General features: G+C 40.9%; 1 protein-coding gene across 4 annotated transcripts in view; it reads right to left on the reverse strand.

The window, feature by feature from the left end:
* COL16A1 (collagen type XVI alpha 1 chain) overlaps positions 1–24,230 on the reverse strand; it is a 263,305-nt gene that overhangs the window by 145,877 nt on the left and 93,198 nt on the right. For all 4 annotated transcript variants that reach the window (XM_070763913.1, XM_070763914.1, XM_070763912.1 and 1 more), the window contains exon 10: positions 14,580–14,615. In XM_070763913.1, coding sequence (XP_070620014.1) covers positions 14,580–14,615 — 36 coding nt within the window. The remainder of the gene's footprint in view (positions 1–14,579; positions 14,616–24,230) is intronic.

Below are 24,230 nucleotides of genomic sequence, written 5' to 3' on the forward strand. Positions count from 1 at the left end.
AGCATTTATTGATAGATTGATAGATTGATAGATTGATAGATTGATAGATTGATAGATTGATAGATTGATAGATTGATAGATTGATAGATTGATAGATTGATAGATTGATAGATTGATAGATTGATAGATTGATAGATTGATAGATTGATAGATTGATAGATTGATAGATTGATAGATTGATAGATTGATAGATTGGATTTGTATGCCGCCCCTCTCTGAAGACTCGAGGCGGCTAACAGCAATAACAAGACAGCATACAATAATAATCCAATACTAAGAACAATTAAAAACCCATTATTATAAAAACCAAACATACATACAGACATACCATGCATAAAGGGCCTAGGGGGAAAGAATATCTCAATTCCCCCATGCCTAGCGGCAGAGGTGGGTTTTAAGTAGCTTACGAAAGGCAAGGAGGGTGGGGGCAATTCTAATCTCTTGGGGGAGTTGGTTCCAGAGGACCAGGGCCGCCACAGAGAAGGCTCTTCCCCTGGGTCCCGCCAAGCGGCATTGTTTGGTTGACGGGACCTGGGGAAGACCCACTCTGTGGGACCTAACTGGTCGCTGGGATTTGTGCAGCAGAAGGCGGTCCCTGAGATAATCTGAGATAATTTACAACAGATAAAATATGAGATTTGAAAAGGGCCACGTAATTTAAGCAAGGGACCTCAAACCGAAGAGCTGCCTTTAAGAAGATGGAGAGGAACCTCCTTTTTGTTTCCTCGAAGGGAAGGATGGAAGAAAAGCAGAGGTGATAGCAATAGCAATATCACCAATCCTGTGTTTCTCCCTGTTCAGCTTCAGTTCTGTGAACCAGTAGCGACAGAAGCAAAAACACACCAGGACGTATATGACCATGTGTAAGACACCCGGAGCTGCAAGAATGGTGGAAGGTCTTAAGCATAAAACGTATCAGGAAAGACTGAATGAACTTTAATAGGAAAGTGAACACAAGAACAAGGGGACACAATCCGAAGTTAGTTGGGGGAAAGATCAAAGGCAACATGAGAAAATATTATTTTACTGAAAGAGTAGTAGATCCTTGGAACAAACTTCCAGCAGACGTGGTAGATAAATCCACAGTCACTGAATTTAAACATGCCTGGGATAAACATAGATCCATTGTAAGATAAAATACAGAAAATAGTATAAGGGCAGACTAGATGGACCATGAGGTCTTTTTCTGCCGTCAGTCTTCTATGTTTCTATGTTTCTAAGCTGCACATGCAATTCAACTTTAGAAAAGAAAATCTTTATTGGTTATTTACATTAATAAAAACAAAACGACATAGAAAGAAAGCATACATACATACAAACAAGACAAAATAAAGCATTATGCTTTATACATTAAGTAACTTTGGTATCAGAACTTAAAATGGATACCTGCTATATAGCAGGATAATTTTTTTGTTTGCAGCTTATTCAGTTGCAACCATTTCAATTCCTACTTACTAATACGCGTTAGTCTCCTTAAATTAATCAATACCCATTTCTCTATGTTTCCTTTCATTTCAACTATATTTATTCTGTGTTATAATGGTACATTATACCACAATTCAACTTTTGTTACTGGTGTGGCGTCCTTTACCGTTCGCAATCTGGGCACAATCTGAGGTTAGTTGGGGGAAAGATCGGAAGCAACGTGATAAAATATTATTTGACTGAAAGGGTCGTAGATTCTTGGAACAAACTTCCAGCAGACATGGTTGGTAAATCCACAGTAACTGAATTTAAACATGCCTGGGATAAACATATATCCATCCTAAGATAAAATACAGGACAGAGTATAAGGGCAGACTAGATGGCATGGGACCAGATTACCTCTGGAACTGCCTGCTACCGCACGAATCCCAGTGACCGATAAGGTCCCACAGAGTTGGCCTTCTCCGGGTCCCGTCGACTAAACAATGCCGTTTGGTGGGCCCCAGGGGAAGAGCCTTCTCTGTGGCAGCCCCGGCCCTCTGGAACCAACTCCCCCGGAGATCAGAACTGTCCCCACCCTCCCTGTCTTTCGTAAACTACTCAAGACTCATTTATGTTGCCAGGCATGGGGGAGTTGAGATATTCCTTCCCCCTAGGCCATTACAAGTTATGCATGGTATGTTTGTGTGTATGTTTGGTTTTATTATAAGGGTTTTCAGTTGTTTCATTAATTGGATTTCTACATGCTGTTTTTTATCATTGTTGTTAGCCGCCCCGAGTCTGCGGAGAGGGGTGGCATACAAATCCAATAGATAGATAGATAGATAGATAGATAGATAGATAGATAGATAGATAGATAGATAGATAGATAGATAGATAGATAGATAGATAGATAGATAGATTAGGTAGGTAGGTAGGTAGGTAGGTAGGTAGGTAGATAGATAGATAGATAGATAGATAGATAGATAATGGATAGATAGATAGATAGATAGATAGATGGATGATAGATAGATAGATAGATAGATAGATGATAGATAGATAGATAATGGATAGATAGATAGATGATAGATAGATAGATAGATATGATAGATAGATAGATATGATAGATAGATAGATAGATATGATAGATAGATGATAGATAGATAGATAGATAGATAGATAGATGATAGATAGATAGATAATGGATAGATAGATAGATGATAGATAGATAGATAGATATGATAGATAGATAGATATGATAGATAGATGATAGATAGATAGATAGATATGATAGATAGATGATAGATAGATAGATAGATATGATAGATAGATATGATAGATAGATGATAGATAGATAGATAGATATGATAGATAGATGATAGATAGATAGATAGATAGATAGATAGATAGATGATAGATAGATAGATAATGGATAGATAGATAGATGATAGATAGATAGATAGATATGATAGATAGATAGATATGATAGATAGATGATAGATAGATAGATAGATAGATAGATAGATAGATAGATAGATAGATAGATAGATAGATAGATAGACAGACAGACAGACCAGGAGGTCTTTTTCTGCCGTCAATCTTCTAGGTTTCTATGTTCTGGTAGGAACCCACTACTGGTTTAAACTCTTGAAATCGTTTTTCCCCCTTGATTTAAAGAAGGCCTGTTAGACTCAGAACGGAAGTGTAATTTGTGGGATGGAACCAAAATGCTTCTCTTTTCCGACCACAACTGCCAGCCAGATGTTTGCAAGAGAACCTCTGTGGAAAGGTACAATTTTTTCCCCTTCTCTGGCATGGAAGAAAAGGGAGCCCTTCATGTCTATGATGAATGTATCTGGCTTGGAGCTTTGTACCTCTTTGGTCTTGGCTGACCACCAAAGGGCCAAGCTGTGTTGGCCTTGAACTATGCAAACGTTAGAAAATGGCTACAGGAGAAGATTGGGTGATAAAATCATTTATTTTTATTTATTTATTCAATTTTTCTGCCGCCCTTCTCCTTAGACTCCGGATGGCTTACAACATGTTAGCAATAGCACTTTTTAACAGTCAACTTTGAGCTGGTGATGAGATTTGAACCGATGACCTACAGATCTGCAGTCAGCTTCAGTGGCCTGCAGTACAGCACTCTACCTGCTGCGCCACCCTGGCTCATATTATTCCCCAGCTCATATTATCGTAATAAAATTAACTGAATTTGCAGAAATGGCGAAGGTGGCCGGTTTGATCAGAACAAAAACAATACAGGAAATCTTATCTGAACTTTTTGCTGAAAGAAGCGAAGAACAAACAGATGATTTGGCGATTGGGGGATTAAAAAGGAGATGAAAAAGAGCCAGGATGGCGCAGTAGGTAGAGTGCTGTACTGCAGGCCACTGAAGCTGACTTGTAGATCCGAAGGTCAGCGGTTCAAATCTCATCACCAGCTCAAGGTTGACTCAGCCTTCCATCCTTCCGAGGTGGGTCAAATGAGGACCTGGATTGTGGGGGCAATAGCCTAGCTCTTGCTATTGCTAACATGTTGTAAGCCGCCCTGAGTCTAAGGAGAAGGGTGGCATAAAAATTGAATAAACAAACAAACAAACAAACGAATGAATGAATGAATGAATGAATGAATGAATGAATGAATGAATGAGTGAAGATAACATCGTGTTTATAGTCTGAGAACTTGGAAGGGGTATTTCTGCACGAATCCCAGCAACCAGTTAGGTCCCACAGAGTTGGCCTTCTCCGGGTCCCGTCAACCAAACAATGTCGCTTGGTGGGACCCAGAAGAAGAGCCTTCTCTGTGGCGGCCCCGACCCTCTGGAACCAACTCCCCCCAGAGATTAGAATTGCCCCCACCCTCCTTGCCTTTCGTAAGCTGCTTAAAACCCACCTCTGCTGCCAGGCATGGGGGAACTAAGATACAGTTTCCCCCTAGGCCTTTACAATTTTATGCATGGTATGTTTGTATGTATGACTGGTTTTTATATAATGGGTTTTTAACTGTTTTTTAGTATTGGATTTTGTTGTACTGTTTTACTGCTGTTGTTAGCCGCCCCGAGTCTGCGGAGAGGGGCGGCATACAAATCCAATTAATAATAATAATAATAATAATAATAATAATAATAATAATAATAATAATTATTATTATTATTATTATTATTATTATTATTATTATTTCTCCTGAATCTCTCTGTTCCCTAAGACAGCAACTCTTCCATCTCCCAAGGTCATTCCAACATATCATTAGATTGCTATCTAATTGCTACAATTATCATTATCATCTTTAATAATCCCAAGCCTTTTCTGAGCTTGCCACATGTCTCTTCTGACATCAATAATTTCCTGTTGACCTTTATAGATGCAACTAGGAGAGAAGGAGATTATCATTCTCTCTGTCAAGATGTTTCTGACTTTTTCCATCTTTGTAAATGAGATCTGATCCTGCTTAATTTCCAAGTGCAGACAAAGATGGGCAACACTTATTTCTGACCCTTCTGTCTTTTAAAAATCCTTTTCACCTGGTACTGGTTTCAACTGTTCTCCATCAGCTGGAGAAGTGTATGGATCATAGTAAGTGCTAAAGCCCACTGCAACAATATCGCCAAAAAAGCTTCTAGAGTTGTTAACCTGATCCTACGCAGCTTCTGCTCAGGCAATCTCACACTACTCACAAGAGCCTACAAAACTTTTGCCAGACCCATCCTAGACTACTGCTCATCTGTCTGGAACCCATACCACATCTCGGACATCAACACCCTTGAAAATGTCCAAAGATATTTCACCAGAAGAGCCCTTCACTCCTCCACTCGAAACAGAATATCCTACGAAAATAGACTATCTATCCTGGGCCTAGAAAGCCTAGAACTACGGCGCCTAAAACACGATTTGAGTATTGCCCACAAGATCATATGCTGCAACGTCCTACCGGTCAATGACTACTTCAGCTTCAACCGCAACAACACAAGAGCACGCAACAGATTCAAACTTAATACGAACCGCTCCAAACTTGACTGTAAAAAATGTGACTTTAACAATCGAGTTGTCGAAGCGTGGAACTCATTACCGGACTCAATTGTGTCAACCCCTAACCCCCAACATTTCTCCCTTAGACTCTCCACGATTGACCTCTCCAGGTTCCTAAGAGGCCAGTAAGAGGGGTACATAAGTGCACTGGTGTGCCTTTCGTCCCCTGTCCAATTGTCTTTCCTTTCTCTCACTTATCATATATATTCTCTTTCTTTCATGGAAACATAGAAACATAGAAGACTGACGGCAGAAAAAGACCTCATGGTCCATCTATTCTGCCCTTATACTATTTCCTGTATTTTATCTTAGGATGGATATATGTTTATCGCAGGCATGTTTAAATTCAGTTACTGTGGATTTACCAACCACGTCTGCTGGAAGTTTGTTCCAAGGATCTACTACTCTTTCAGTAAAATAATATTTTCTCATGTTGCTTCTGTTCTTTCCCCCAACTAACTTCAGATTGTGTCCCCTTGTTCTTGTGTTCACTTTCCTATTAAAAACACTTCCCTCCTGAACCTTATTTAACCCTTTAACATATTTAAATGTTTCGATCATGTCCCCCCTTTTCCTTCTGTCCTCCAGACTATACAGATTGAGTTCATGAAGTCTTTCCTGATGCGTTTTATGCTTAAGACCTTCCACCATTCTTGTAGCCCGTCTTTGGACCCGTTCAATTTTGTCAATATCTTTGTGTAGGTGAGGTCTCCAGAACTGAACACAGTATTCCAAATGTGGTCTCACTAGCGCTCTATATAAGGGGGATCACAATCTCCCTCTTCCTGCTTGTTATACCTCTAGCTATGCAGCCAAGCATCCTACTTGCTTTTCCTACCGCCCAACCACACTGCTCACCCATTTTGAGACTGTCAGAAATCACTACCCCTAAATCCTTCTCTTCTGAAGTTTTTGCTAATACAGAACTGCCAATGAAATACTCAGATTGAGGATTCCTTTTCCCCAAGTGCATTTTTTTACATTTGGAAACATTAAACTGCAGTTTCCATTGCTTTGACCATTTATCTAGTAAAGCTAAATCATTTACCATATTACAGACCCCTCCAGGAATATCAACCCTATTGCACCCTATGATATCATATATCATCTCCTCTAAGTTCACTTTTACCCTTACATATATTACCACATGTCTATTTTTCTTCCTATGTATTTGTGTATTGGACAAATGAATGAATAAATAAATGAATAAATAAATAAATAAATAAATAAATAAAATAATGATGAGAGCTATCTAGTGGTTAAGGTTTAGAAATGAGGTGACTGTGAGTTGTAGTCCTGCCTTAGGACTGAAAGCTGGCTTCCTGGTTATTGGGCCAATAACCAGGAAACAAGGAATTCTAGTACTATCTTGGACAGAGGGAGATTATTAGAATAATCATCAAACAAATCAATAAATCAATCAATGATCTTATCCATTCGATCGCGCCTGATTCTCACCAATTCTACGGATCAACCCTCTCCATATTTTCTGATCTTGTGTGGCTTATTTCAGTTGTTTTACATTCTGGCTGGTGTCTGCTTTCATGGTGACTGGTCCCTGTGTGTTTTGGCAGCCTCGTTTCCTTTCACCGTCGACCATGCTGAGCATGAGTGCCTTTTCCAGTGTGTATGTTTGCATGACGTGACCGAAATAAGGGAGGTGGAATTTTGGGCGATAGCTTTGGTTTTTATACCCTCCAGCCCTTGTTTGTGTGTCAACTCTGCACAGGCGCCTTCTCCGTCATCATAGCTCGAATGAGTCCATTTTCCTCCTGTCTCGCTATTTCATGCTCCAGCTTTCACAACTAGCTATGGGGAATGCAAAGGAATCTACATTTATTTGCCAGGCTGATCATGAGCCTGGATTACTGTTTTGCTATAAATGAACGAGGTCAATATGAGATGAAGCCACACAGAGTATATTCCAAGGCACCTGGTGCTATGGTGAGAATGGTTCCTCTCCTTCCATGTCCCCTCATGTCATAAACAGAGGATCAAATTTAGGGGTGGTGTCTCTGATAAGAACATAAGAACATAAGAAGAGCCCTGCTGAATCGGGCCAAAGCCCATGGAGTCCACCATTCTGTGTCATACAGTGGCCCACCAATTGTCCGTGGGGATCTTGAGCAGAAAGAGAAGGCAAGATCCTCTCTTTCCCTTGACCCCCAACAAATGGGACCCAAGGGAACCCTGCCGGCCTCAACCAACATAGAGGAGGCACTTGGACATCCGTTTCAATAACCACCTATGATACACTTGGCATCCATGAATCTGTCTAATCCTGCCTTGAAGCTATCCAGGCTGACAGCTGTCACGACCTCTTCTGAAAGGGAATTCCATCAACCAAGGACCCTGTGGGTGAATAAATATTTCCCTTGATTTGTCCTCGCTTTCTTACCTATGAGCTTTAGGGAAGGCCCCCTCGTCCTAATATTGTGTGATAGAGAAAAGAATTTTTCTCTATACACCTTTTCTATCCCCTGCATGATTTTATACACTTCAATCAAGTCACCCCTTAAACGCTGTCATTCAAGGCAGAAGAGACCAAGGCGTTGCACCCTGGTTTCATAAGGGAGGGGCTCCATTTCCTTGATCATACTTGTTGTGGTTAGATCTTGCCCAGCTCCTGCCCCAAGGAATGTGCAGGTGGATGTGGGGAAAACATCCACATGCCGCAGGCCTGTTTTGCTCCCAATGGAATCTGCCGATGAAGCCTCCTCTGACCAAGGAAGTGTGAGTGACAGGGAAGAGGGGAGTTTGGCAGACAGCCCAAACTGTATCATCCCTGGATTCTGAACAAGAATTAATGACACATCCCCGCATGCGTAGAGTGATGCATAGGAGACAACAACTGAAGGATTATTACAAGAGAAAATGAGGCCACCTGTGGTTGGGTGGGGCTCCAGTAATTAATGCTACAGATAAAAGTGCAGCCTGGTGTTTTAGGCTCATGGCAGTTTATCTGATTCATTGTTTCGTCAATATCGTGGTTTTTGTGCTGTTCAAGATTGTGTGTGGACTCTCTGGACTTTAGAATTGGACTCAATTTCCTAGTTATTGGGTGAGCAATTGGATTGCATTTAACCTGTGCCTTATGTGTACCAGAAAATCCCTTTGACATTTAAAAAGGGAGCTGTTTCTGTTTTTCTGTTTATAAAGACTTTTGGGTTTTCCTTTTACCGTGTGGTGTGTGTCTTCTTGGACTAATTACCCTGTAATTACGGGTGATTGAAACACGCTGGCAGAACACTTGTTGCCCCTTTTTTGCACCTTTTCCAGTTCCATTAAATCCTTCTTGAGGTGCGGTGACCAGAACTGTACACCGTACTCCAAGCGTGGCGATGATGATGGCCACCATCTCTTACAGGAATTCTCATGTGCAGAAATCCTTTGTTACAATATAGGGGAGTTTGATCTATGGAGCCGTTCCTCCTCTTCCGAGCTCTTTTTTGGCTGCCTGCTCAGCAGCAACCAAAGTCAAAACAATCATGAAAAACGCTCAAATCAACTTTCTTGGTTTTGCTCTGTTAGTAAGAAATTGGCATGATGTACAAAAGGAGGGAAGACTTGGGGCAGAAGATTCGAGTTCAATGTAGCAGACAGACACAGTTCAAAAGGCTCCTGCAGATGGTCAGAGGTAGCCTGCTAATGGCTTATTAAAGTTCCCATTTGCTTGAGGCTGCAAAAGTGCTCAGTAGGTAGAAATGTGGTTTTTGCGGTTGTTTGTTTAGCAAATATAGACACTGCCTGATGCCAATGCCACTAGGTGGCTTCCAAGATTATAAAATATTGGGTAAAACCAGGATGACCAACTAGGATATTATATTATTGTGATTGGGGAAACAGTCAGCCAGATGGGTTATCCGCCAAACCAATTAAGGAATTAATTAAGGACCAGATATTGTAACTGCATGATGTTAAAGGTAATACAGCTGTACCTCTGGCCCTACTTAAAAACTTTTCTAGATAAGAACTGGGTGTTCAAGATTTTTTTTGCCTCCTCTCAAGAACCATTTTCCACTTACAAACCCGAGCCTCTGAAACCGTAACCGGAAAAGGCAGGGAGAAGCCTCCGTGGGGCCTCTCTAGGAATGTCTGGGAGGAAACAGGGCTGGAAATCTCCATGGGGGAAGCCTCCATGGGGGCCTCTCTAGGAATCTCCTGGGAGGAAACAGGGCTGGAAATGGCTGGGAGAAGCCTCCGTGGGACCTCTCTAGGAATCTCCTGGGAGAAAACAGGGCCGGAAAAAGCAGGGAGAAGCCTCCGTGGGGCCTCTCTAGGAATCTCCTAGGAGGAAACGGGGCTGGAAAAGGCGGGGGGGAGCCTCTGTGGGGCCTCTAGGAATCTCCTGGGAGGAAACAGGGCCTCCACTCTCCCTGTGGTTTCCCCAATCGCATGCATTATTTGCTTTTACACTGATTCCTATGGGAAAAATGGCTTCTTCTTGCAAACTTTTCTACTTAAGAAACTTTTTGCAAACTTTTCTACATACGAACTTAGGAATGAATTAAGTTCGTAAATAGAGGTACCACTGTATAAGCTAGGCCAAGTTTTATTGCTGTTGTTATTTTTGTTATACAAATGTTTGGTCTATCTTCCTTTGTTAGCCAGCAGTAGCTATTGAACATATTGGATATATTTCTAACCACTATCTAATATATTGCCTTGAAATCTTTGGGGCTTATTTCACAACCAGCACACAAAAAGTCTTGTGTAAACTTGACTGTAAAAAATATGACTTTAACAATCGAGTCGTCGACGCGTGGAACTCATTATCGGACTCTATAGTGTCTACTCCCAACCCCCAACATTTCTGCCTTAGACTCTCCACGATTGACCTCTCCAGGTTCCTAAGAGGCCAGTAAGGGGCGTACATAAGTGCACTATTGTGCCTTTTGTCCCCTGTCCAATTACCTTTCCTTTTCTCATATATCCTATATATTCTCTCCTTATCTATCTATCTATCTATCTATCTATCTATCTATCTATCTATCTATCTATCTATCTATCTATCTATCCATCCATCCATCCATCCATCCATCCATCCATCCATCCATCCATCTATCTATCTATCTATCTATCTATCTCCTCTTCTTTTTTACTTACTATCCCTATATATACTACTTAATGTCTATTTCATTCCATATTATTGTATATTGGACAAAGAATGAATGAATGAATGAATGAATAAATAAATAAATAAATAAACAAACAAACAAACAAACAAACAAACAAATAAATAAATAAATATTGTGCACCTAATTTCAGCCTGCAATCTGAACTTCTAACTTAGAAAATAACATTTGGGGAATAAGATTCACAGATTCCTATACTTTTGGATGCTTCTCTTAAAGGCAAGTGAGACCTCCTGCCACCTCCCTTGCTACTTTCTCCTGCCATCCTTCAGCGGTTGCCATAGGGATGCTTGCTGACATCTGGAAGCCACCTGATTTTTCTTCAGTCATCCAGATGTTCTGATGGCTACAAGCCAGAGAGGAACAGCAGAGGTGGATGAGGGTGGGAGGATGTGGACAGCGATTTGTGGAAAGCACATGTCCTCAAACATATGGATGTGTGAGAAATTGCTAGAAATCAAGTCAACTTCTAGAGAGGAAGAAGATAGAAATCTTGGTTCTGGGAAAGAGATGCGTCTCTGGGATGCAGGCACAATTTCCCCCCTAACACCATCACTCTGCTAAATAAATAATTCCCTCAACACTGTCAAACTTTTTACTAAGTCTGCACTTCTATTTCTACTAGTTTTTTCTCATAGAATAGAATTTTTTTTTAATCGGCCAAGTGTGATTGGACACACCAGGAATTTGTCTTGGTGCAGATGCTCTCAGCGTACATAAAATAAAATATACATTTGTGAAGAATCATGTGGTACGACACTTAATGATTGTCATAGGGATCAAATAAGCAATGGAGAAGCAATATTAATAAAAATCTTAGGATATAAGCAACAAGTTACAGTCATACAGTCAACATGGGAGGAAATGGGTGATAGGAATGATGAGAAAAACTAGTAGAATAGAAGTGCAGATTTAGTAGAAAGTCTGACAGTGTGGAGGGAATTATTTGTTTAGTAGAGTGATGGCGTTCGGAAAAAAACTGTTCTTGTGTCTAGTTGTCTTGGTGTGCAGTGCTCTGTGGCAACGTTTTGAGGGTAGGAGTTGAAACAGTTTGTGTCCAGGATGTGAGGGGTCAGTAAATATTTTCCCCACCCTCTTTTTGACTCGTGCAGTCTACAGGTCCTCAATGGAAGGCAGGTGGGCAGCAATTGTTTTTTCTGCAGTTCTGATTCTCCTCTGAAGTCTGTGTCAGTCTTGTTGGGTTGCAGAACTGAACCAGACAGTGATAGAGGTGCAGATGACAGACTCAATGATTCCTCTGTAGAACTGTATTATTAATATTAGATGTTTATTAATATTTATTAATATTAGATGTTTATTAATATTTATTAATATTAGATGTTTATTAATATTTATTAATATTAGATGTTTATTAATATTTATTAATATTAGATGTTTATTAATATTTATTAATATTAGATGTTTATTAATATTTATTAATATTAGATGTTTATTAATATTAGGGGACTCGAAACCAAGACCTACGGAGAGAGATTGTGGGAACTGGGCATGGATAGCCTAGAGAAAAGGAGGGCCAGAGGGGACATGATAGCTGTATACAGGTATATGAGGGGTTGCCACAGAGAGGAGGGGGTCACTCTATTCTCCAGAGCACCAGAGGGCTGGATGAAGAACAACGGCTGGAAGCTGACCAAGGAGAGATTCAAACTAGAACTAAGGAAAAACTTCCTGACGGTCAGAGCGATCAACCATTGGAACTCCCCTACTCTGGACACTTTCAAGAGGAGATTGGACTGCCACTTGGCTGGGGTGCTTTAGGATTCCTGCTCGGGCAGGGGGTTGGACTTGATGACCTACATGGTCCCTTTCAACTCTAACAATCAATCAATCAACAAACAAACAAACATTGATTGTTTCTTCATTGCTTATTTGACCCCTATGACAATCATTAAGTGTTGTACCCAGTGAAGGGCTACCAACATTTTTACTACCACACTGTGGGTGTGGCTTATGCAGGACGCCCTGTATTTTCTTTCAACATCTTTCAGTGCAAATTGGATGCTCTGGGGTGGAGCTCCATTTTTGCCCCGTCCCCCCTGTCCAGGCAGTAGCCCACCCCTGGTTGTACCCACCCCATGATTCTTGAGGAATGCATCTTTTCCTTCATGTACACTGAGAGCATCTGCACCAAGACAAATTCCTTGTGTGTCCAATCACACTTGGCCAATAAAGAATTCTATTCTATTTAATCAATGGATGAATCAACATATTTAAACTTAATATTAACCGCTCCAAACTTGACTGTAAAAAATACGACTTCAGTAACCGAGTTGTCAAAGCGTGGAACTCATTACCGGACTCCATAGTGTCATCCCCAAACCCCCAACACGTTACCCTTAGATTATCTACGGTTGACCTATCCAGATTCCTAAGAGGTCAGTAAGGGGCGAGTACAAGTGCACTAGAGTGCCTTCCGTCCCCTGTCCTATTGCTCTCGTATATCTCCTATACCTTTCTTCTATTCCTATATCTCTTCTTCTATTCTTTCATTGATATGTTCTATTACTATACTTTCTTTTCTATTCTTTCTTAAATATATTTTACTATGAGTATCTCCTCTATAACCTTCATCGTGTATTTTATTATGTATATATAGATATATACCCACTAAAACCCTCATTTTGTATTGGACTAACTAACTAACTAACTAACTAACTAACTAACTAACTAACTAACTAACAAAATAAATGAATGAATGAATGAATGAATGAATGAATAAATAAATAAATAAATAAATAAATGAGAGAGACAGAGAGAGAGAGACAGAGAGACAGAGAGAGAGAGACACAGAGAGAGAGAGACAGAGAGACAGAGAGACAGAGAGAGAGAGAGACAGAGAGACAGAGAGAGACAGAGAGAGAGAGAGAAAAAAAATCTAAAGACATTGCTGGGTCTTGTGACACTCTGTCTGTTATGGAGAGGTCCAGCATGGAAAAAAATAACTGAGCTTGTTCTTTGTCAGAATGCAGTACATGGAGTCATTATGTAGTGAGGGTTTTGACTGAGCAATAGCCAAAAACCTTTCTAATAGTAAAAACAATTTGGAACTGAGCACCAAGGAAAGTGTTGGACTCATTCACAAAATTTAAGCTAAGGATGGGCAGCCATCTGTCGGAAAACCTTTAATTTAGATTTCTGGGTGGAACAGTAGGTTTCACTGAATGGCATAAATGACCCCCTTTGACTCTGTGAATATGTGACTGAATGGCTAATATCCCTTAATGGTCAGTGAACATCTGTTCTGGAATTGCATTGCACTAGTAATTGGTCATTTTCCCCCTCCCCCTGCCAACCCCCCTCCCCCAAGTTATTTAAAAGCTTGGGTTTGCTGTCAGAGCTACCATTCTTCCTTTGTCCTGTGTCTTGCTTTCAGTTTCACCTTGAAGCAAACTCTTTAAGCAGGAGAAGACTTTCTTGAAGGACTACAGCAAAGTACAGTGATACCTCGTCTTACAAACGCCTCATCATACAAACTTTTTGAGATACAAACCCGGGGTTTAAGATTTTTTTGCCTCTTCTTACAAACTATTTTCACCTTACAAACCCACAGTCGCCGCTGGGATTCCCCGCCTCCGGACTTCCGTTGACAGCGAAGCGCCTGTTTTTGCACTGCTGGGATTCCCCTGAGGCTCCTCTCCATGGGAAACCCCACCTCCGGACTTCCATTGACAGCGAAGCACTTGTTTTTGCGATGCTGGGATTCCCCTGCAGCATTGCAAAAACACAGAAGTCCAGAGATGGGGTTTCCTATCGAGGGGAACCTCAAAGGAATCCCAGCAGTGCAAAAACGGGCACTTCGGCTGGCAAAAGGGGTGAATTTTGGGCTTGCACGCATTAATCGCTTTTCCATTGATTCCTATGGGAAACATTGTTTCATCTTACAAACCTTTCACCTTAAGAACCTTGTCCCGGAACCAATTAAGTTTGTAAGACAAGGTATCACTGTATCTTGGAATCTCAGAGTGAGAAGAACATCAACTTCTTACTTACATTTGTATATGATGACCTCTTGTCACATGGAGGACACTGTAAAAAAATAAGAAAAACAGCAATCATGAAGCAGGTGGAGTTACTGCAACATTCAAAGCTCATACAGGTAGTTTGCAAAAACATTCATTTAATGACCATTCAGTTACAACAGAACTGAAAAAAGGAGACTTAGGAACATAAGGCATTGGACCAGAGTACCTCCGGAACCGCTTGCTACCGCACGAATCCCAGTGACCGATAAGGTCCCACAGAGTTGGCCTTCTCCGGGTCCCGTCGACTAAACAATGTCATCTGGCGGGCCCCAGGGGAAGAGCCTTCTCTGTGACTGCCCCAGCCCTCTGGAATCAACTCCCCCCGGACATTAGAACTGCTCCCACCCTCCTTGTCTTCCGTAAACTACTCAAGACCCACCTATACCACCAGGCACGGGGGATTTGAGACATCATTTGCCCCAGGCTCCTTATAATTTACGTTTGGTATGTATGTGCTGTTTGGTTTTTTAATTATGATAGGGGTTTTAGTTATTTTTAATATTAGATTTGTGCCATTATAATATTGTTTTTATCGTTGTTGTGAGCCGCCCCGAGTCTTCGGAGAGGGGCGGCATACAAATCTAATAAATTGAATTGAATTGAATTTTTCTCACTTGTAGCATCCTCATGGTCACGCATTCAAACTTTGTACCCATATCAACTGGTTTATATTTATGAGAGTTGCTGCATCTCAGAGTCAAGTGATCACCTTTTGCGATCTTCTGACAAGCAAAGTGGAATGGGAAATCCCGATTCACTTTACAACGCTGTTACTAATTTAACAACTGCAGTGATTTATTTAAAAGAACTGGCAGTGTTACTGATATAAAAAGTGCAGTGATTCAGCTAACCACTATGGCAACGAAGTGTGTAAAATTGAGCAAAACTCACTCTTACTTGCAACAAAAAATTTGGGGTCAGTTGTGATGGTCAGTCAAGGATGACCTGTATTGATTCCAAAGAAAATTTTACTGGGCTACTCAGCCTGCACCTCCTCAAGGTTTTGAGTAATCTTTTGGTGGTTACTCAAAACTTTTGCCTACTTGAGGATACATTTATGGAGATTCTCGGTCATCCAGGTTGTGGTTGACCCATAAGTGCTTTTCCAAATAGCATCTGGACTTAGTTTTTCCTTGAATACGTTTTGTTTCTCATCTAAGAAGATTCTTTAGTTCTGACTGTATGGTAGAATGAGGGAGGGTGGAAGGATTTCTATTCCTTGCGGTCATCTGGTTATTAGCACTCTTTATGAGAGTTGTTGCGGCCACTTGGAAGTTTATCTAATAGTGCAAATGGGTGTGGAGCCTTCTTGGGTCTGCAGAAAGGACTGTGTTGTAGAGAGGAGATAGCTCATGTTGTATCCACCCCCTTCTGTTGAGAGACAGACGGTCACTCTTAACGTAGATGGCCTCTTTGGACCCCTCTTTCAAACCAACCCTTCCATCTTCCACCATTCAGTCAGAACTGAAGAAACCTCTTGAAGAAGCAAAACAGCTTTAAGGAAAAAACAAAGTCCCTTTGTCTTTTGAAAAAGCATATTTGAGAGATACTTTAGGACAGTGTTTCCCAACCTTGGCCACTTGAAGATATTTGGACTTCAACTCCCAGAATTCCCCAGCCAGCATTCTGGGAGTTGAAGTCCAAATATCTTCAAGTGGCCAAGGTTGGGAAACTCTGCTTTAGGATATGCAGGCCAGCAGCCTTGCTCAAGTTCCCCCCCCCCCCCAAATAAACCTCTGCATTTAAAGCCTTAGATTATTTGGGGCAATGTCCCAATTTATTGAGTTTGTTATTCCATTCCTTCATTTTAGAGCAAATTGTCTTTTACAGTATATAAATCCTGAAAAGCTACTCTTCATCATGCAGACTTATTTTGACTTTTAGATCAGATCTTGCCTAAGAAGCTGTACCCCCTGGTAAAATACCGTACCTCCTCCCTATTTTATTTTTTTAAAATATCCATTGCATAATCCATTCCTAGAAGCATACAAATGTACAGGAACTATTAACTGGCCATCCACCTATGAACCCCAAGGGCATTCTTATAATGGGTGCTAAAATAAGAATAAAAATAAAATCCAAGCAATCAGCCTTGGGCTGTTTGAGCACTTTGTAAGATGGTCCAGTGAGTGAAGCCTCTGGGTCAAAATAATAATGAAAAATAAAACACATTACTTTACGAAATGTTTCGCTTGAATCCCATTCCCCCCACCCCCCTTTTAGGTATAAAATGAAATGCGGGCAACTGAAGGCTTTTGTCTTGGGAGTGGTACCCGCTTCAGTGGGATTCAGAAGGATGTCTCTATTAGAAACATAGAAACATAGAAGACTGATGGCAGAAAAAGACCTCCTGGTCCATCTAGTCTGCCCTTATACTATTTCCTGTACTTTATCTTAGGATGGATCTATGTTTATCCCAGGCATGTTTACATTCAGTTACTATGGATTTAGCAACCACGTCTACTGGAAGTTTGTTCCAAGGATCTACTACTCTTTCAGTGAAATAATATTTCCTCACGTTGCTTTTGATCTTTCCCCCAACTAACTTCAGATTGTGTCCCCTAGTTCTTGTGTTCATTTTGCTATTAAAAACACTTCCCTCCTGAACCCTATTTAACCCTTTGACATATTTAAATGTTTCGATCATGTCCCCCCTTTTCCTTCTGTCCTCCAGACTCTACAGGTTGAGTTCATGAAGTCTTTCCTGATACGTTTTATGCTTAAGACCTTCCACCATTCTTGTAGCCCGTCTTTGGACCCGTTCAATTTTGTCAATATCTTTTTGTAGGTGAGGTCTCCAGAACTGGACACAGTATTCCAAATGTGGTCTCACCAGCACTCTATATAGCGTGATCACAATCTCCCTCTTCCTGCTTGTTATACCTCTAGCTATTCAGCCAAGCATCCTACTTGCTTTTCCTACTGCCCGACCACACTGCTCACCCATTTTGAGGCTGTCAGAAATCACTACCCCTAAATCCTTCTCTTCTGAAGTTTTTGCTAACACAGAACTGCCAATGCAATACTCAGATTGAGGATTCCTTTTCCCCAAGTGCATTATTTTACATTTGGAAACATTAAACTGCAGTTTCCATTGCGTTCTATTAGAGAGGTCATGACAATAACTCGGTTGTCTGTAAGGCAAAGCTCTGTTCCCTGGCCAACTTCTGGTTGCAGCTAGAAGGCATAACTGAGAAGCGAGGAGGTTGTGGTTTAGCCACAGTTTCCTCCCAACAAACCAATAAAGTGGAAGATTTTCTCCAAAGGAGGGGAAGCTACCTAGAAGCCAAAACTAGAATTTCAGAGGGAAAATTTTACTACCCTAAGAATAATTTTAAGACTTGTGCATTCAGATGTACCCAATGGAAAGCACATTCAAACTCAAGTTCTAATGTACAAGTAGTCCTCATTTAGTGACCATGACTTGTCAATCAAAGTGGTTGCTAAATAAAACCATGATTGTACTTCTAATCTAATTTCAGCTTTCCTTGTTTTGCAGACCTATCTACAAATGAGAGAATTGGTCACAGCGATTTTTTCATCACTGTTATAAGGTTGTTATTTTCTTAAAAGAAAGTGAACTCTGGTAGGGATGAAATTTCCAAAACGTTACTCGAATTAACTCAGAAACGATCTGACATCGTTTTATTAAACCAGTGTTTTTCAACCAGTGTGCCGCGGCACACTAGTGTGCCGTGGAACATGGTCAGGTGTGCTGCAAGAGGGGAGAGAGAAAGAGAGAGAGAAAAAGAAAGCAAGAGAGAAAGAAAGCGAGAGAAAAAGAGAAAGAAAGCAAGAGAGAGAGAGAGAAAGCAAGAGAGAAAAAGAAAGCAAGAGAGAGAGAAAGCAAGCGAGAGAGAGAGAAAGAGAGAGAGAAAGAGAGAGAAAGAAAGCAAAAGAGAAAGAAAGTGAGAGAAAAAGAAAGAAAGCAAGAGAGAGAGAAAACAAGAGAGAAAAAGAAAGCAAGAGAGAGAGAGAGAGAGAGAAAGAAAGAGAGAGAGAAAGAAAGAAAGAGAGAGAAAAAGAAAGCAAGAGAGAGAGAGAGAAAACAAGAGAGAAAAAGAAAGCAAGAGAGAGAGAAAGCAAGCGAGAGAAAGAGAGAGAGAAAGAAAGAGAGAGAGAGAGAAAGAGAGAGAGAGAAAGAAAGAAAGAGAGAGAGAAAGAAAGAGAGAGAGACAGAAGGAGAGGAAGGGAGAGAGAGAAAAATGAGAGAAAAAAGGGGAGAAAAAAGAGAAATGAGAAAATGATTGAGGCAGAGAATGAGAGGAAAGAGAGAGAAACAAAAGAGAGAGAAGTGACTCTTGATTTAAAGCATATGATAAAAAGCACCCAAAGAATAAGAAAGGGAAACACCCCCCCAGCCCTCACCTGTTTTTGGAAATGGTTCAAGAGTGTGTATACGCACACACACACACACACAAGGGGGGGGATAATATGTATAATATGTACTTTCTTAGAGTGTCATTTTGTGTCGTTTTGGTTGGTGGTGTGCCCCAGGATTTGGTAAATGTAAAAAATGTGCGCGGCTCAAAAAAGGTTGAAAATCACTGTATTACACAATCCAATAACATCAAAAGCAGAGTTCTTGTTATAATCTGCGATCCTGGGAAACCTCCCCCCCCCCCCCGGTTGTAATCTTATTCAGCCTGCTCCTATGTAAATTAGAACATTTTATAGAACACCCAAGTGGTAAAAGAAAATGGCCCAAGATTTTAATGAAACTAGAATTCACAATCTTCCAAATTAGACTCTACTGTAGAAGGGATAGCTAGTAACGTCTTCTGATAGCTCTTGTTTTCTAATGAAACGCCACGTGAAAAGTATCTAATGTCGCCGTGCTGGGTATTACAGAACAATATGACTTTATTACAATTAAGAGTGGAAACAGAGCTTGGAAATGATTCTTGCAATCCAATTTCAGCCTGAGCAGGAGAAGAATTCTGGGGTGCAGAAAGCTTCCTTTGAGATGAAATGTGAGGCACTTAACAGAATGTGGCTTCGGAGAATTGTTCGGCTGTTATCTAGGCAGAGCCCAAGATGAAGTGATTCAGCAGAAAAATCTGAGTTCAAACCCATTGCAATCTCCACCCTGGCAGCTGCTGCAACCCCCGTAATGCTCGGAGTAGGCAATGGCACATGAATCATGCATTAGAACTTATGAGATTGATAATTCCTAACTGTGCATAAGAGCCCTGGCAGGGCAGGGAAGGCGATGCTCGCTCGCTCGCTTGCTTTCAGGCATAGGGAGCCCTGATGTATGGAACAGGGAAGACCACGAAGAAACTGTTGAAATCTGGCCAGGAAAAGGATGATTAGCATCTGCACCACTTTCAAGAAAAGTCGCCATTGAGGAACAAGCAGCTTTTTTGATGCGGAGCCCCTGCAGGGCTGGTGCACAGTGGAAACCAGCCAGAGATGGAGAAAAGGACATTTTACTCCATTTCTTTTCTTTTTTTTACACTATTTACAGCCTTCCACCATCCATACCGACTTTCCTCAAGAAACTGAGCTGCTTTCCATTTTATTTATTTCTTTTCTTTCTCAAATTTATATGGCCAGTTGTCTCACGGATAAGTGACTCTGGGTGGTGTACAATAAAACTAGATAGATGATACATAGATAGATAGATAGATAGATAGATAGATAGATAGATAGATAGATAGATAGATTAGATAGATTAGATAGATTAGATAGATTAGATAGATGGATGGATGGATAGATAGATAGATAGATAGATAGATAGATAGATAGATAGATAGATAGAAACATAGAAACATAGAAGACTGACGGCAGAAAAAGACCACATGGTCCATCTAGTCTGCCCTTAAACTATTTCCTGTATTTTATCTTACAATGGATATATGTTTATCCCAGGCATGTTTAAATTCGGTTACTGTGGATTTATCTACCACGTCTGCTGGAAGTTTGATAGATAGATAGATAGATAGATAGATAGATAGATAGATAGATAGATAGATAGATAGATAGATAGATAGATAGATAGATGATAGATAGATGATAGATAGATAGATAGATAGATAGATAGATGATAGATAGATGGATGGATAGATAGATGATAGATAGATAGATGATAGATAGATATAGATAGATAGATAGATAGATAGATAGATAGATAGATAGATAGATAGATAGATAGATAGATAGATACAGTGAGGGGCTCCTATGGGAATTGTCAGGAACACAGTTCCGGTAGCAAAATTTGGAGCTCCACCCCAGAGCACTCAATTTGCACTGAAAGATGTTGAAACAAATTGAATAAGCCACATCCACAGTGTGGTAGTAAAAATTTTGGTAGCCCATCACTGGATGGATAGATAGATAGATAGATAGATAGATAGATAGATAGATAGATAGATAGATACAGTAGATAGATAGATACAGTAGATAGATAGATAGATAGATAGATAGATGGATGGATGGATGGATGGATGGATGGATGGATGGATGGATGGATGGATGGATGGATAAATAGATAGAGAGATAGATACGATAGATCAGTGTTTCCCAACCTTGGCAACTTGAAGATATTTGGACTTCAACTCCCAGAATTCCACAGCCAGTGGATGCTGGCTGGGGAATTCTGGGAGTTGAAGTCCAGATATCTTCAAGTTGTCAAGGTTGTGAAACACTGTGATAGATAGATAGATAGATAGATAGATAGATAGATAGATAGATAGATAGATAGATAGATAGATGATAGATGGATGGATGGATGGATGGATGGATGGATGGATGGATGGATGGATGGATAGATAGATAGATAGATACAGTAGATGATAGATAGATAGATAGATAGATAGATAGATAGATAGATAGATACAGTAGATAGATAGATAGATAGATAGATAGATAGATAGATAGATAGATAGATATAGACAGACAGACAGACAGATACTCAGTTTCCCCGCAAATAAGACCCTGTCTTATATTTTTTTGAATCCTGAAATAAGTGCTTGGCCTTATTGCCATGCACTTAAAGCCTGATTGAAGATAGATAAAGATATAGATAGATAACTTCCCCTTTCCTTTACATTGGGGGGAAAGGGAGAGAGAGAGAGAATTTCAATTTCAATTTCAATTTCAATACAAAGTGGCTTTCTCCACCTCAGTGTAGGGATGTAGGAAGAACCGGAATCAAACTTCAGAAACAAAGAGCAATTCTTTTTTATTGGCCAGGGACCATAAATAAATAATTGTAAGTGTAATTTGGAAGTCAGGTTATTAAGCTACGGTTCAGTGTCCCTAATTTAACTGTAATCCCCTCAGTCTTCTTGTAATAGGAAAAACACTCTTAGTAATTATACCAAACATAGTGGCAACACAATAAGGTTGGGAAGGGTAATCTCTTGCAATGCTCTTAAGGAATGTCATCTTCAGGGTCTGGGGGGAGAAGACTTCTCCGTCATGCACCCTTTTCTCTAAAGCACCATTCCCGCCCCCCCCTCAAAAAAAATTAGATTGATTTCTACCCTACCACTGGCTCTTCAACAATAATCAGCTATCACTTCTATTTGCAATTAAGGCTATTAAGGTGGAGATAATTCTATTGACAGTTCCTCCTATAGGAAAGGCAGGTGGGTGACCTGTTGTGGTTAGCTCTGGGCCAGCTCCTGCCCCAAGGACTGTGGATGTGGGGGAGACATCCACATGCTGCAGGCCTGTTTTGCCCCCCCCCGGTGGAATCTGCTGATGAAGGCTCCTCTGACCAAGAAGACATGAGTGACAGGGAGGAGGAGAGTGGGGCAGACAGCTCAGAAGGAGATCAATAATCTAGCTCCTCCTTGGATTCAGAACAAGAGTTAATGATACAGCCACGCATGCGGAGAGCGATGCATAGGCAGCAACATCCGAGAGATTATTATCAAAGAAAATGAGGCCACCTGTGGTTGGGTGGGGCTGTGGTCATTAGTGAGGCTGCTATAAAGAGCAGCCTGTGGGTTTGGCCATTGTGGAGGATTATCTGATCGTTGTGTTTTGTAACTGCTTTACTGACTTTGACTTTTGTGTGCTGATTTTTCCCTGCTTTGAACCTAAACCAGAGCAAAGTGTGTTTCACTTTGTGAAAGAAGAAGGACTGTGAATTGCCTCACAGCTGCAAGCTAAGTATCACAGAACTGATAAGGGACTTGTACAAATTACCAGTTTGTTTGGAGACGAGTGCTCTTTGCTCTACCAAAAGAGGGCTTGGTTTAAGTGAATTTTCATTATAAAGAACATTGTTTTGAATTTTCAAACGTGTGTGTGTCTGAAATTGTATCTGTGCATTTGTGGGAGGAGTCTACCAGAGAGCCCGACAGAACAGTAACCTTTCCTTATCAAGATTTTCACAGATGGATGGGCTACGACCCGGCTCAGAGAGGATGGAAGAAAACTGGGAATGTTGAGTTTTCCTGACTCTACACTTCTTCTGTTTCCAGATTGGGACACTAAAGACAGAGAAGTGTGTGTGAAAGAGTTATTACTGAAAGAGTAGTAGATGCTTGGAACAAACTTTCAGCGGACGTGGTTGGTAAATCCACAGTCACTGAATTGAAACATGCCTGGGATAAACATAGATCCGTCCTTAGATAAAATACAGGAAATAGTATAAGGAGCATACTAGATGGACCAGGAGGTCTTTCTCTGCTGTCAGTCTTCTATGTTTCTATCAGAGACAGTTAGAAGGTTTATCTTCCTCCTTCGATGTTCACAAGCCAGAGCAACAAGGCTTCTGTATATGCAGAGATAGAAGGACACACACACACACTCAGGCAATATAAGAATGGAAGGTGAAAATTAATGGAGTTGGCAGAGATGTCAAAATTGATTGCTCTGATTAAACAAAAGACTTTGTCGAGCTTCATTTGTACTTGGAAACCACTCTTGGACTTTTTTTTCCTCCCTTGAAGCCGAAATCAATGAAATTTAAACTTTAGGTCTTGATGATTAGACTTGTTTGTGATGATAGAAGTACTGTTTGTTATAGTTTATTCTAGTTCAAAGTGTGATTGATTTTTAGGGTTTTTATCTATCCCAAAGAAAGTCCGAAGTTACTTTTTTCTATAGCTTTTTAGTTTCAACTTTAGAATCTTTCTCCACCCTCCCCTCTTTCTTTTTTTCCCTTTGTGTTTTGTATTTTATACCTTTTTGAAATATAGATATTTATAAAAATGCCCGGCTGGTGATTCATCCCCGGCCTGGATTTGCTGCAGGGCCAGGGAGACACAGCCATCGGCGCAGCCGCCATTTTGAAAGCCGGGATCTCGCGAGATTTCGCAAGATCCCGGCCATTTTGGGTCATCAGGGGGCAGAGCCTGCCAGCCCTATAAAAGAGGCTGTGCAGGCTTGGGGCCTCCTTTTTGCCCCGACGACGATGAGCAGCGTACACCCGCCCGCCATCCCTATCTTCCAGTGTGCCACTGTGGGTCGCCCTTAGGGGGCCGAATATGAATTTTGGGCGGTCTCGGTATTTTCTGCGACCGTTTTTTCGCCTGTTCCACATTGTGGTGAAGGATAGGCGGTTAGGGGGTGCTTCGCCCCTGATTAGGCTAATTGGCTTATCTTTGGTCATTTGGGCAGGCACGTTAGGGGCGGAAAACTGAGTGCTGTTTAGCAACTG

This window comes from Erythrolamprus reginae, chromosome 11 (genome assembly GCF_031021105.1).
Source record: "Erythrolamprus reginae isolate rEryReg1 chromosome 11, rEryReg1.hap1, whole genome shotgun sequence".
NCBI classification, from domain to species: domain Eukaryota; kingdom Metazoa; phylum Chordata; class Lepidosauria; order Squamata; family Dipsadidae; genus Erythrolamprus; species Erythrolamprus reginae.